The sequence below is a fragment of the Euprymna scolopes genome, chromosome 2 (assembly GCF_053919585.1).
Source record: "Euprymna scolopes isolate OS-2025 chromosome 2, ASM5391958v1, whole genome shotgun sequence".
Lineage (NCBI taxonomy): Eukaryota > Metazoa > Mollusca > Cephalopoda > Sepiida > Sepiolidae > Euprymna > Euprymna scolopes.
In genome coordinates, this window is record NC_136483.1 from 194149433 (window position 1) to 194165847 (window position 16415).

General features: G+C 37.0%; 1 protein-coding gene across 1 annotated transcript in view; it reads right to left on the reverse strand.

Annotated features, from left to right (window-relative positions):
• The window catches only part of LOC145300966 (coiled-coil domain-containing protein 40-like), a 79241-nt gene that overhangs the window by 25636 nt on the left and 37190 nt on the right, over window positions 1-16415 (reverse strand). Inside the window, exons 6-9 of the mRNA XM_080144532.1 lie at window positions 14363-14520; window positions 11946-12086; window positions 10269-10372; window positions 4227-4470 (exon numbers count right to left, since the gene is read on the reverse strand). Coding sequence (XP_080000658.1) covers window positions 4227-4470; window positions 10269-10372; window positions 11946-12086; window positions 14363-14520 — 647 coding nt within the window. The remainder of the gene's footprint in view (window positions 1-4226; window positions 4471-10268; window positions 10373-11945; window positions 12087-14362; window positions 14521-16415) is intronic.

Sequence of the window (16415 nt, forward strand, 5' to 3'; positions counted from 1 at the left end):
GTGTCGGACCTGGACTAAAAGGAACATTAAAGTCACCACAATAGGCGACAAGACACAAGCATGCTGTGGAGCCGGAACCGTGAAGGTCCACACGGACTCTGGTGTGGCTGCGAAAATTAATGTGTTGGTGATGCGAGGGTATTTGCTGGGGTTTGACGCACTGCTGGGCTACAATGCTATCAAGGCACTGGGGGAGAGTGATCATCAAAAGAGACGGGAGCGTGCGCTTTTTCAAAAACCCGGTATGTGTTGCAATCCACATCGATCATCCTGACATTAAGGTGGGCTATGACTATAGCCAGCAGGCCTGGACTGCGTCATGGAAGTGGACTGAGGGAAGGGCACCAACCGAATTAAAGTATCGCGTCGCAAAATACCCTATACCTGACGAGGCTCGTGATGAGTACAAGCAAGAGCTTGAGGCATGGATTCGAGATGGATGGCTAATCCCCTACCCTGAGAAGTTTTGTCTGCCCAAGGGTCTGATACCCTTAATGGCAGCATAACAAGTCATAATAAGAAGTAAAAAGTAAGACCAGTGCTGGATTATCGTGAGCTCAACCAGTGCATTGAGGCTTACACTGCTGATGCTGACGTGTGCACCAACAAACTGAGAGAATGGCGCCAGAAAGGCTCCAATGTGTCAATATTAGACCTGCAGAAGACCTATTTGCAGGTGCGAGTAGATGAGATGCTGTGACTGTTCCAGACAGTGTGGTTTCGGAGTCAGAGGTACTGCCTAACTCGACTCGGCTTTGGTCTGAATGTGGCACCGCAGATCATGAAGACCATTGTGAATGCGGTGTTTTCTCAAGAAAAGACCATTGAGGACGCAACATCAGCTTACATTGACGATGTGTACATCAATGAGGACATAAAATCTGCATCGTGTGTCAGGGGAAAAATTGGCTCAGTTTGGTCTGCAATGCAAGAATCCTGAATGTTTGAGGGATGGAGCATGCGTATTGGGATTGGACGTCTGTGAAGAAGATGGCACCGTACGATGGAGGCATGGCAGTGGAATTCCAGGCATCCCTGACGTTGTTATGAGGCGGACCGTTTTTTCCTGGTGTGGGAAACTTGTTGGACACTTACCAGCCTGTGGCTGGCTCCGTGTAGCTGTGGGTGTCATCAAACGCAGAGCGAATTTGGTAACCACAGGTTGGGACGATGTGCTTGACGATGCTCTTCTAACTGATGGTAACTGAGACTCTGAAGAGAGTCAACAAGGAGGACCCTGCATGTGGAAAATGGTGTGTTGATGCAGACCACGTAAATGTGTGGGTCGACGCTAGTTCATTGGCATTGGGAGTCATATTAGAGCAAGGAGGGAATGTGTTTGGAGATGCATGTTAGCTGGACGCTGTTGTAAAGGGAATAAATCTCGCATTGCAATGGCAATCTAAGAAACTGCCCCTCTACACGGATTCCCTCTGCGTCTACCACTGGGTGTCTGGCACGCTTTCAAGATGGATAAGAATCCGCACTAAGGCAGCCAGCGAGATGTTGATCCATCGAAGGCCAGACATGCTGAAGAGTCTGGTCTCTGAGTATGGACTATCAGTGGGGGTAACGCTGGTAACATCACATTGTAATCAGGCCGACCAACAAACCTGTGTACCTCACAGATGGTATGGAGCCATAAAGATGGGTGTGGAGCACACTGCTCGATCTCACGCAGTTGCAATTGGTGTGATTAGCCCATGTCAAATACAGAAGATTCACACAGAGCGGATATTCAGGTGTTTGCAAGGCGTGTGGACCCAGCAGTGACAAAGGCAGATGTCAGGCAGATTGTCAGGCACTGTGAGGCGTGTCAGTCTATTGATCCTGCACCAGAGCAATAGCGAAAAGGACGATTGGACGTCAAGAAGGTGTGGCAGTGGGTGGCGATGGACATTACAGTGGTAAACCCTTTCTAACTCTTATCGATTGTGGACCCACATGTTTTGCGATATGACGACACATGATTAGACAGGACTCGGCAAGTGTTGTTCGCATCTTGTCATTCATCTTTTTTAAGTGGGGTGCGCTGGAAGAGATCTTGATGGATAACGATGCTGCTTTTTGCAGCCAACAAGTTCAGCAGCTGTTAGATGAATGGGGCATCCGACTACAGCTGTGATGCGCTCATGTGCCATCAGGGAATGGCATTGCTGAGAGGAGCCATCATAGAGAATTGTTGCCAGAAAGCAATGTACTATTACAGAGACCATGTAGTGGTATAATGTCACACCAAAGGATGGGAAATTACCTACAACAGCGCTGGCCAATGCCATATACACATATCGTGTTAGACCAAAGGGAATTGATGCTGCACAGCCAGTCAACCAGAAAAGACATGCCAAATATAAGGTAGGGGATCCAGTTTGGGTGAGACCACCTAGAAACCGGTGCACCACCAAATTCAAGTGAGGACAAATCTCTGGGGTGATCAACCAGCAGTCGGTCCTAGTTGATGGAATACCGTGCCATGTGCGCGATATTCGCCCGGCTTCTGAGGTGCATCATACATCTACAGAGGAGAACAATGAATTCTCAAGTGATGAGCTACTGATGAACGAAATTAACAGACCAAAGAGTGATGATTATAGTTCATCTGACACGGCGGAAACAGAATCAGAACCAGAACCAGACCCAAAACCAGAACCAGATCCGAAACCAGAACCAGAATCTGAATCAGAACCAGAATCTGAATCAGAACCTGAACCTGAACCTGAATCAGAACCAGAACCAGAACCTATGACTGTGCCCCTTCGCAGAAGTAAGCGGACTAGAAGACCAACCTTGCAGTGCACTCTGCGTGATCATCAGATCAGGGGGGAGTGTAATACTCACCAGCGTCCACGTATTTGTGCATTGTGTGGATGTGCGTGCAATCGGTGGCGTGACGGAGGAGGCTTGGACTTGCCACAGGGAAGTGTTGGGTGGGAAGAGAGAAAAAAAGATGGCGCCTGGTGGTTTATAAACTGTAGTCTCACGAGATCACGAGAAAACAGGACACACATGCAAATGAGACAAGGTGAAAAACGGCATAAAAAGAGGAGGGAACAGTGTCGTTTACAGTCACAAAGTTATTGTGTTACTATTGTGAGCGTTGGTGATGATTGAAGTTGAATTCCATACATAATATAATGCTTTTTGTGTGTGAGTATATTTAGAATCGTTCAAGGTTAAAAGGTTTGATTGATCAACATGAGGAACAGAAAGTGAGGAGTATGAATCGCATGACGTCATTGAGGAAATTAGAATAGATTTAGGATGAGAATCCTACGAAGCGAATTGTGAAGACATATGGACAAAGGATTTAAAAAACGGAATAATTAAAAGACGGGTTTTCTTTCTCTTTGCGCCCCCCCCCTCCCCGTGAGACCCAAATAAAGAACAAAACATGTTTGGTTTTGGCTGTAATTTATAAATGGTATCTTGACTGCAATAAAACAAAGAAAGAAAAAACTTCAGAATGAACGCATTCTAAAGAGATTTATTCTTAGTCACATGACTACATCAAAAGTTTGGAAGTGGATAAAACTTTTGCCCTCCCTCTTCCTCTGTAATGATCATTATCATCGATTTAACGTGGGTTTTATATGTTGGCATACATTGCATAAAACAATATTTGCTCCTCCTCCTCTGTCATCATCATTGGTTGGTTTAACAGCTGTTTTATATGCTGGCATATGTTGAATGGCTATTACAAATTAACTTCTAGACTAACTTATCTCTGCCCAGGTCTTTATTTATTCCTCTTTATCTCCGGTTCATTTATATCCCTTGATCTCATGTTTTCATTGGCTTTCCTTTGTTGACTGAATTTTCTACCGCAACTATTCTATATCTATTAAGCCAAGAACTCTCATCCATTCTTTCAGGCTACACTGAGTTAAGACTGTTGAATTGTCTCCCCTTGTCTGTAGATAAAAAAAAAAATCTGTTTAAAGTGATCTCTCTTTTGTTTGTTGTTGCTGTAGTTCCCTTTGACAAGATGGCAGTTTAGTTAAGATTTGGTGTCTGCGAAAAGAGTAAATTACCATAAACCATTGAATTCTACTCTTCTGCACACATCTAATACTGTCCAAATTTAATCTTCCTCTGAAGTCATCAGATCTGAGCCTGTCTTTAAGACTCACATTACACATCCATCATACCATTATTGTATGAATTCTCTCACATGTTCTTAAAGAAAATAGGAACCAAACAGAATCAAATTCATAATCGATACAAACCAGCGTGGATTTATTAAGAGCTTGTTCCGTTTCTTGCAACAGGCGAGAACGAGTCGAGAACTGCATTTTCAGGTTATCGTGTTTCTGTCGGCATTGCTTCAACATTTCCTTTGCAATCTCTGCATCTTTTTTGTTCTTGTTAAAAATATTGGTTAACTTCTGATTCCGTTCTTGTTCGGATAAAATGGTTTTCTTGTAACCAATGATCTCAGCATCAAGTCCTGTATCCTCTTCTTCCAACTGCCTGTTCAAAGAAAATGAATTTTGACAACACATTTAGGAGAAGAAAATTTCTTTGCTTTCTTTCATTTATGTATGGATGTATGTTCAAATTTATACACTTGCTTGAAAGTGTGACATCAACTCAAATCAGAACTAGTAAATCCTTTTACAATATGCAATGTACATGATTGGCCATAAGATTCACTGAAGATTATTTCTTGACTAAATATGAAATAAAAAAACAACTAAGCAATCTTTTATATTATGTGGGTTACTGTTTTCATCTTGAATCATTCTCATAACGTTTCGGCCGATGTGATCTCCAACTTTCTTCAGGTGTGTTTTGTCAAACTCCGGAATTTTTCTGTTGAACTCGGGAAAATGTATGGAATTTCAAACAGAACTTTTTATTAAATCTGTGACTTTGTAAAGATATAATATACTCTTTGGTGTGAGTAATTTTCTAGCATGGTAGAAGGAGCCCACCTTCTTTTCAAAGGTAAAGTCTTCAATGTATTTGTTCCAGTTAATGTTGCTTGTGAATGCTCTCAAGCAAGGTGTTATTTGTCATGGCAATTGGTAGCTGAAAAGTGTTTTTGCAGTTGATAAAAAAATGGAACTAAGTCTTACTAGCATTAAATGTTACCATCCACCTTTGACCCCATTCCACTACCGACTGAAGGTAGTTTTCTAAGGTTTCTGCCATTGCCTTGGCTATACGTACATTCATTTTTCCCTCATGTCTATTATAGAACATGGTGTTATCAGCAGATGTACTCATCACAGACAATTTTATCAGTTTTATCATTTACTAGCAAGGCCACCCGGCATTGCTCGGGACCATATAAGACAATGAGAAAAATTTTGCACATGCCTGTTATTCTTTGGATAGAGGATTTTTTGATGTCTATGTATCATTTGCCATCTTGAGCAAAGGAATATTTTACCTATCCTAGGACGGGTATTACACAACATATGTATGGAATAATTGTACCTTCATTGGACAGGAAATTTACAGCACGTATGCGGAAAAAAAATTCCTTATCTAGGGCGGGTTATGTACAACACATATTTAAAATTATTTAAATAAGTTTATGTTGTGCTAAATTTTCGGTATGTCACAGGTAAGAGTGTGTGTGTGTGTGTTTTTTTTTTTTACATTAGAGTGCTATAGTGAAAAAGCACCGAATTTTTTATATAAATGTTATACTACTCGAATATATTACATGATTTTCGATTTTGATAACTTATGTATGTCACAGATAAGAATTTCTTTGTTTCTCATATGGGTACTTCACTGTATAAGTATCTTATGTCCTGGGTAGGATTCTGTAGAAGTACCATTTTTTTCTAATTTAAAAATGAAAGAACTCGATACTTTTAAGTAATTTTCTGTTGTGCTAAATTTTCTGTGCGTCTAGAATAAGAATTTGTTTGTTATTTAATCTATTGCTATAGTGAAGAAGCACCTTATTTCTCATTTAAAAGTCGTGCTATTCGATTATTTAACTTGATTTTCAGTTTTAATGACTTTTATGCATGTCACAAGTAGGATTCGATTTGTTTTTCGTATGAGTACTATACTACACAAGTACCTTATTTCTTGGGTAGGATAATATACAAGTACCTTATTTTAATATATAGATGAACCTACCCGATTTTACATAATTTTCTGTTGTGCAAACTTTTCCATATGTCTGAGGTGAGAGTTTGTTTATTTTTATAATAGAGTACTATATTAAAGAAGAACCTCATTTCTTATATAAATGTCATACTACTCGAATATATTATATAATTTTCAGTTTGGATTACTTTTATGTACGCCACGGGTAAGATTTCCTTTGTTTTTCATATGGGTACTATACTGTACAAGTACCTTATTTCTCGGGTAGGATACTGTATAAGTACCTTTTTTCTAATGTAAAAATGAAAAAAACTCAATACGTTTATGTAATTTTCTGTTGTGTTACATTTTCTGTATGCCAGGGGTAAGAAGTTGTTTGTTTTGTTATCTGGGTGCTATAGTGAAGAAGCACCTTATTTCTCATATGTAAGTCACACTATTCGAATATTAAACATGATTTTCGGTTTTAATAACTTTCATGTATGTCACAGGTAAGATTTTCTTTGTTTTTTTCATGAGCACTATACTACACAAGTACCTTATTACTTTGATAGAATTTCTTGTACACATAAATACATTAAAAACTAATCATTGTATGTGATTTTTGGAATATTACTATACAAATATACAAGTATATACGTATGCTAATCATTCATAATGATCGGTTAATTAGATTAGGAGTGAAGCCAATACACAAAAATATATAGACATATACGCATAATTATAATTCATAATGATCGGTTAATTAGTTTAGGAGTGAATCCAATAGTACAAATATATAAACATATACACATAATTAAAATTAATAATGATCGGTTAATTAGTTTAAGAGTGAATCCAATACATAAAAATATAAGCATATACACATAAATAAAATTCATAATGATCGGTTAATTAGTTTAGGAGTGAATCCAATACATAAAAATATACACATAATTAAAATTAATAATGATCGGTTAATTAGTTTAAGAGTGAATCCAATGCATACAAATATATAATCATATACACATAATTAAATTTCATAATGATTGGTTAATTAGTTTTGGGGTGAATCCAATACATAGAAATATATAATCATATACACATAATTAATATTCTTAATGATCAGTTAATTAGTTTAGGAGTAGATCTAATACAAATGCCATTACTTGATCTGTTTACGTGATTTTTGGAATGTAAGAAATAAACTGATATACGAGGGGCGTGCAATAAGTAATGCCCCTGACCCACTTCCAGTTGTCTGATCTAGCTGAAATTTTGCATGTGCAATGATTTATATCTCTACGGGTTATGTAGGAAATTACAGCTCTGAACTAATTGTGGTTTCTGTTTTAGAGGTGTTTGAACTGAGTCAGAAGTGAAATGGAGCCTGTTGAATGTCGAGCAGTGATCCGGTTTTTGTATTTGAAAGGACGCACACCACAGGAGACTTTTGATGAAATGAAAGAAATTCATGGTGATAATTCCCCATCATATGACCTTGTAAAACTCTGGCATCGTGAATTCAAATATGGCCGGAAATCTGTGGAAACAGCTCCCAGACTTGGTCGCCCCCCCCCCCTTCTGCCATTGATGAGGCATCTGTCCGTCAAGTTGAGGCTACCATTTTGGAAGATCGGCGCATTACTATTCGCCAAATAGCCCAAGATGTCAAGATTAGTACAGGGTCTGTGGAAATTATCATTCATGACCATTTGCATAGGCATAAGGTGTCTGCCAGATGGATTCTCAGGTTGCTCACACCATTCCAGAAGCAAGAACACATCGAGTGCTCGAGGATGAATTTGGAGATGTGCCAAGAAGATGAGTCAAAGTTTTTCAAAAGACTGATTACACAGGATGAAACCTGGGTCCATCACTATGATCCAGAGACCAAAGCCCAGTTAATGGAGTAGTAGCACTTGGACTCACCACCTCCAAAGAAGTTAAGGGTACAGCCCTCCGCTGGCAAGGTCATGCTCACAGTCTTCTGGGACCAGGACGGAGTAGTGATGACAGATTTCCTGGCAAAGGGTACCACAATTACAGGAGCCTATTATGCTTCACTTTTGAGGAAATTAAGGGAAGCTATCAAAATCAAGAGGCGGGGCAAGATCAGCAAAGGTACCCTCCTCCTGCAGGACAACACTCGTGTCCACAACTCACATGTCGCCAGATCAGAAGCACAGTCGTGTGGTTATGAAATCCTCCCATCCTACCTACTCTCCTGACCTTGCACCCTTTGACTTTCACCTCTTCCCATCCATGAAGTTATTTTTGAAAGAAAAGCGTTTCCCAGATGATGCAGCCTTGATTTCTGAAGTCACGTCGTGGTTGGAGGACCAACCTGAGGTGTTCTACAAAGACGGTCTCCAGAGCTGCATCAAACGATGGGAGAAATGCATAACTCTGCGTGGTTCCTATTTAGAGAAAGACTAATAACTGTGCCAAGTTTCGTTGCTCTACTGCTATGGGAAGTAGGTCAGGGGTATTACTTATTGCATGACCTTCGTATCATATATATTTTGAATATGACATTTTCATTACGTAAATCAAAAAAATTCTTCTATATTTTTTAATAAAAGTTTCTTTTGCATTTATTACATAACACTTAAAAATCAAGAATATCGGAATGAAAAAAAAAAAAAAAAGGAACTGATGGAGATCGAAACCGCAACACTTGTGCTAGTAATTGGTCACGTTACCTGCTGCACCAAACGGACAACAGCTTCAATAGCGTTGTGAAATATCTTAATACATTTATTTCTCTTTTACTCGATGTAAGCATGCGCAGAATGACGCCATTGTACTTCGCTCGTCAAGGTGTTATTGCTTTCAAGTTTGAACCCTTTTTTGAAGCCCTTAGCAATTATTTTTATCGATTAAATACCCCTAATAAAATTCTGCACCAAAAATGCAATCTTTTGAGCTATTGCACGTTTTCCAACGATCATCCGTCTAGGAGGAGATACAATTTGAAAAACGGACACACACACACACGCACACACACACACACACACACACACACACACACACACACAGGCATAGTGAGTTTTATATATTAGATGAATATCAGAAATAATAAAGATTCAAAAGATAGACCCATGAGGCACACCTGCATAAATGTTATTTTTGATGTACGGCTATCAAAGATACCTGGATTTTTCTCTTGTCTAGGAAGAATCTTATTATGTTGACTATTTGTCGAGAAATAATTTTTGATTTAATTTTTGTAAGAAGCCCTTCATGCTATACTTTGTCAAAGGCTTTGGGTATATTAAGCAGGGCTACAGATCTGGCTTAATCTGCTTTATCCAATGCATGACATACTTGTTCAGAGATGACGGTTAAAATATCCGCAGTATAATGGGCTTGCTTCAAACCATACCACTTTTGGCATTCCCTACAACTAATAGTTTAGAAGATTTCCTCACAAGTCCATTTACAGAGGAGTGATTTATTGCCAGAGCAGTAGGGTAGCAATGGCTTTCACATTTATCTTTACTTGGTACGGGGGGGATCCTAAAGAATCATGTTTATCATCACAACAAAGCTGATAATTTTTCTGATCAACAAACGCATATTTTAGATGAAATCGATACCTTTAAGATAAGGATTCCTTAATTCAAAATTCTCATTCCTTTTCTCAATATAATGTGGCACACGTCATAACACGCAAAGAAAATAACAACAAATATTAGTACGACAGAAAGAATACATTACTGTTCCAAATATACTCAATACTGCTGGGAATGCATAGATAGAGATGTATGTGTGAGCAAATATCGATAAGTAACTTACTTTCTGTTCCAGCATGCTGGGAGCTCAGCTGGGAGCTCAGCTGGGAGCTCAGCTGGGGAGGGAGTCTTCAACACCAAAGCCAACAGAGTCAAGGTCATTGTTTATATGACTTATTCCCTGTTGATTGGGGCATGTGTCTGTTTCTGTGCAGTTCTAGGCGGTCCATCCTCCCAGGCTTTGTCTTCTTTGTTTTAGAAGGTGTTATTTTATTGCTAACCGCTTGAGGTGCCCCTACAGTAGAATGCAGACAAGGCTGCCCAGGCACTTTTTGCAGGCCAAAGTGCTCTTTTTCTAAGGCGTTGGCTTTTCAAATCCCACCTTCCGACCCTTGTGTCACATCATCTTGCCGTGGGAGGGAGGTAAATAATTTCTCAATAACCAAAATGCAATGAAAAAGCATATTGCCATCAAATTACCTGAGTGCAGTCAACGTCGACATGTAAGCCTCATCCCTTCTTTTCATGCCAATCAAACTGTTTTGCCAATATTGTTGCAGTTGAGTTTTTTCCATATTGATGGCCTGAAAAGAAAAAAAAAATCATTAACCAAAAGATGATCAACAATTCTTGATATCAAAATAAAATAACTTTGTGGTTATTGACATTATCAAAAATAATAGTAATATTGGATTAAAATAAGATAAAATAAAAATGAGAATCTTGAAGCGCATAAAATCTGCAATGCCAATAACTGTTAAGTGTTTAGAATGATTGAAAATTTCAGATTTTGCTTTACCAACTCTTAACTTCATTTACTTCCATGCATCTTAAAAAACATAATTATAAACATGCTGATGTACATCTCCCTTCCTTACGCTCGGGCAACCCATTTCTCTTTCGGGATTTTCTTGCCTCAAAATCTTCTAATGATGCTGACTTAAACAGAGATTGGAAAAGAGAAGATAACGAAATACCAACTGTAATGCACAACATGAAAAGAAGATCTCCATTATTCTGATAATTATAGGAGTAACCAGATTCACTGAAAAGAGAATTATAAAAAAAAATACCTGGCGAATATACCCGATAAACCAAGTGCAAGAGATATTCAAACACTTACACTTAAAGGGACAGTTAGCATCTTACAAAGATCTCTCGGTTGGAGTGTCTGAAATAGCAGGTGAATATCTGGCATCCAATAGGATGCACCATCTCCAGCAAAACAAAAATGTTAAGAAACACGCGCAATTCACTTCTCTTTCGGAATTTTCTTGTCTTGGAATCTCCACATCCTTCTTCATCTTTTTCATTCAAATTTACAAATAAAAAAACAACCATTATCTTCTTAACAGCATCTAATTTTCATGCCACTCTGTTTAAATCTTGTTTTTCTGTGGCTGGTCAGTAGGGTGTTGGATTGCCTTTTACCCACCAACGGCACAGCAGAGGTTGAAAAGTTCACACTCTGACAGGGAACATGGGCCAGACGTTGTGGAACAAACCTAAATTGGTGAGGCTTTTCTACCCCAAAATAGCTCAATGATGTTATAAGATCCGATCCTTCCTTTATGCACAAACTCTTCCTCTTGTATACTGAGCTTATCGTATACATTCAACCAGCCACAGAAGAGGCACATGAAGGCACTTGGCCCACGACAACTGACTTCTCCTAGTACAGCCTTCCACTATACACGAGGTTTGGGTTGCACTGTTCATACAATTGAAAGTCCGCAACAGAGAGAGCTCTTCCTCAAACAAACACCCTGAACAGAAACAAACATTGGCAGCCAGGTCTTTTTACATGACAGAAAGGGATATACTCGTTTGTAGTTGTTGAATGGTCCTGTAAGCGAGTAATACAATCTCGTAATTGCCTTAGTGAACGGGTGTTCATGATCTTAATATTCTTAAGCTTTAGGCTTTCGGCATATCTTTCAACGTATCTCCCAAGCTGTATGTTTTACATCATCCAATCATATTTTCATGAGGAGGAACCCGGATGTATTCATATTTATTACATCAGAATCATAAGATCCCACCATATCTTCTCACATCATAAATTCTTCCTACCAATAACAAAATCAAAATTCATGTAACACATTCCCTCTTTCGATTCTTGTACACATCAATGCAGTATCTTTTATCTTTGCTTACCGTCAATTGAAGTTCAGCTTCCTGCAATAGATTCGCTGCGTTTTTTGTTTCCAAGACTTGCAATTTATATTGCGCATTATACATGGCAATTTCATCTTGTAGTTTGTCCACTTTTTCAACGAGCCGATCAACAAACAAATCCTGAAATATAAATACAGAGAGAAAAAAAAAGAAAAGGATGTGCATGGATTTTATACAAAAATGAAAAAAATATTTAAAAAAATGTTTTTAATTGTATATATATATATATATATATATATATATATATATATATATATATATATTAGAAAAATCTTATTGAAAATTCAAATTTTCAAAAAGAAACATTAAAAATCCGTAAAAAAAAGTATATAGAATTTTTAATTATCTGACAAGAAGTACAGATAAACTGGAAAGACCTTATTCCATGGAGTTTCGTTTGTTGTAGTTGCCGATTTGTAACCAGTCATCAGCTAACACGATCACTTCTGGTATTTCCAAATGGTCACCAATCTAAGTACTTACCGGGCTCAACATTACTTAACTTCAGTGATATTACTTCTAGTATTCCCGACTTGTCACCCATCTAATCAGGCTCACTGTTGCTTAACTGCAATGCTGTTACTGCAAACGGTGTGTCAACGCGATTATACATGGTCATATATGCATTGAATAAGTTAAAGCTAAATAGTCGACTATAGTATAGGGCAACTGGAAGGCTCCTTTTTCATGAGATGCTGCATAGAAGTGTTGGGGAGAGTGTTACTCCATTTTCAGGATTACTCTGCTTACTCTTGATCCTCCCCTTACAATGCTGAGTATTTAGCAAGAAGGTATAAGTACAATTTTTTTTAATTTTTTGATATGACCCGGCCAAGGAATGAACCCTAGTCTTCCAGCCTATAGGTGAACACTTTTACCATTATGTCAGATGGAATGCATCGAATAAAAACAATACAAAAGTAAGATGTTGTCCCACACTAAAGCATGATAAAGAGATGGGCAAAATGTCATTTCAAAGATATTCAAAGATACACAAATCAAAGGATGGAACAATGGACAGAACTGTGTATAGATATGCATAGATAGTAGTGTTCGGATGATTAGTCTAAATCGGAATTGTTGGGGGTATCGGAATCGAAAAAAAAAATTCTGCATATTTTCTGATGCCAAAACAATTCTTTTAATTATCTTTTTTATTTGATTCTGTTTAAAACAAAACCTTCTACCGCTGGTAGTAATAATAAAATGATAAAGATTTATTGATTTTAGAAGTAAAAGTAATAATTAATCTGTAGATCATCCCTCCACAAGTTTATTTTTACGATTGAGAAAAATATGTGCACATTTAGCACATGTTTTTTGGTAATTGGAAAAAATAGCAACTTTATAGTTAAATATTTGAAGATTTATGAAGAATTGGAATCGGTAATTGAATCGAGAATTTAGTGCGGAATCAGTAATTGTATTGGAATCAGGAAAAATATTGGAATCGTCCCATTACTAACAGATACAGCTAAAAACTGTCCCGACACACATACACACGCGTGTGTGCTGACATACATACACATGCATATATGCACACTGCGCGTGTGATTGTATGTGCACGTTTTGTTGCATTATAAAATCATGTAGATTGACCCAAATGAGACAAAATTCCTTTTGTTTACGGATTTACTTCAAATGAAAAAGAATTAATTTTTATTCAAACTTTAACTCCTGCTCCTTAAAACTAATCGTAAAGTTAAGGTTAGGGTTAAGGTTGGGGTTAAGGTTAAACTTAACCAGATTGAAATACAGAAGGTTGGGGTTAAGGTTAAACTTAACCAGATTGAAATACAGAAGGTTGAGGTTAAGGTTAAACTTAACCAGATTGAAATACAGAAGGTTGAGGTTAAGGTTAAACTTAACCAGATTGAAATACAGAAGGTTGGGGTTAAGGTTAAACTTAACCAGATTGAAATACAGAAGGTTGGGGTTAAGGTTAAACTTAACCAGATTGAAATACAGAAGGTTGGGGTTAAGGTTAAACTTAACCAGATTGAAATACAGAAGGTTGAGGTTAAGGTTAAACTTAACCAGATTGAAATACAGAAGGTTGGGGTTAAGGTTAAACTTAACCAGATTGAAATACAGAAGGTTGAGGTTAAGGTTAAACTTAACCAGATTGAAATACAGAAGGTTGAGGTTAAGGTTAAACTTAACCAGATTGAAATACAGAAGGTTGGGGTTAAGGTTAAACTTAACCAGATTGAAATACAGAAGGTTGAGGTTAAGGTTAAACTTAACCAGATTGAAATACAGAAGGGAAACATTTGAGAATAAATTATTTAAAACAGAGGAACATGACCACTATCAAAAAAAGGAAAACGATTTTCTTTTCTCAAAGACCCCAAAACAGCAACAACAAAAATGTAATTGAGATCATGGTGAAGTACCTGTTTTTTCTTCTCCACCTGCGCAGATAAAACCTCAGATTCAGTTTTGTTTGCAACCCTTTTTAACAGTTTGATGTCTCCACCTATATCGCTTTGCTTCTTCCTCAGGTGAAAACGTTGAAGCCCCAGTTTTTCGATTTCAATTTTCACTTCAGCAGCTGATAAAAAATAATTTAAAAAAAAGTATGGTAATTAAAGATTTTTTCCCTAAAAAATTCAAAATTGAAATAAATAAAATTGAAAAAATTGAATGGGCGAAATTTTAATTGTAATCAAGAAAAAACAAACATTTGAGCCCGTTTTTCATATGAAAATTATTTCTGGATAATTTTCCATTTTGAATCGATTTATTTCTTAAATTAATTTGAAAGCTCTAACTTCAAAGGAAGAAAAAAGCGCTTTCAAAAATATGTTGAAATTGACAGGAGTATCCATCATTATATTCTTGTCCAGGGTTACCAGATTAACCTTTATAAAGTTAAATTTCGTGAATTTGACCTTTTTTGAAGCGGTTTGGCCTATAAAAATTGCATTTGACCTTTTTCAAAGAATAACGTACGGACTAACTAAGGAACAAGCAGAATATTATATAGACCAGCAAGACCCAGTTTCAACATCAATGTGTATAATCTGCCATTAACAATAATATTCCTTCTGACATAATGAATGTCTATCACTATCAATACTATTAAGAAGAAATGATTTTTTTTCTTCCATAAAAATAATTTTCATTGTCATCTAAATATTCTTTAAATAAATAAAACAGATATGTTTGTCGTTCTTTGTTTAAAATTGTAGCATTTTTTTTAAAGCAATAAATATTTCGTTTCTACATTTTTAAGAAGAGGATTAACAATTCGGAATATTTTGATTATTCATCTTGAGTGTTATTTTCAATTAAGTAAACAGTTCTATTAGAAATGCCGTGCAGATTCTCGAGTGTAATTGAAAGATTCTCGAGTTTGATAGAAAATATCTAAAAAAAAAAAAATCGTTTGATCGAAAAGGAAAAATGAAAAATAATAATAAAAATTATGTTTCCATATTTGTCAAATTACTAATTATTTTTTCCATTGCATTCCAGTCTACCATAATCTCTTACTAATAAAAGTGATGAATCAAAACCCAAGTGACTCTTTGTTGATCTATTGTTGTTGTTTCTTGATTAATTAGTTTGTTGATTGTTAGTAATTTCTGGTCAGTCATTGTTAGTATATATAAGACACCATACAAAGAAAACATGTACGCTTTGCTTTCGGTTTTAAAACAAGATTCCCTTGCGTCATTTATGTGAACATGCACCAGATTTGATTGTCATTCAACTAAATGCGAAAACCCGTGTTTATAAGCAACAAAAGAAAAAGCTATCTGTACCTAGCTTAACGTAAACTCGCTTGATCTTCTTTCTTGTTCTGATTTCTCTCTATCACCTATCAATCTTTCTCTGTCTCTCTTAATTGTTTTGTTGATTTCTGTTTAGTCGTTGTTAGTATATACAAGACACTAAAAGAAAACATGTACAGCTTTACTTTAGTTCTAAAAAGATTTGCTTTTGTTTATGCAAACATGGAATAAAACTACATTAAAAGTTCATTCATGTTTTACTTGAGAGGCTGCTACATGAATAAAATCTGTCAACAAGCACATGTGTATATGAACCTTCCATCGTCAATGAACTTATAGTTGTGTTATATCGCATATCCCTCCATATTTACATGAATAAACCAGAAACCAGCAAGAACAGCGACAGTAATAATAATGGCGACGTTAAGACAACGCCCATTCGTCGATACAACGCAAATCAACACAGGAAACACACAACTTTAAAGCCCATAAAGAAAATCGCCAGAGGAAGCCGCACACCAAAAGAAAAATCAAAATACAAAACACAAACATCGCAGCAGACGCAACTCCGGCACCATATAAACACGAATAATTATTTCACAAAACACTGCAACAGTACAACACAACACCTACTAGAACACATTTACAACTTTCTTAGCTTTAAATCGATATAACACATGTATACAAACATCAAACAGACGACTCCCTA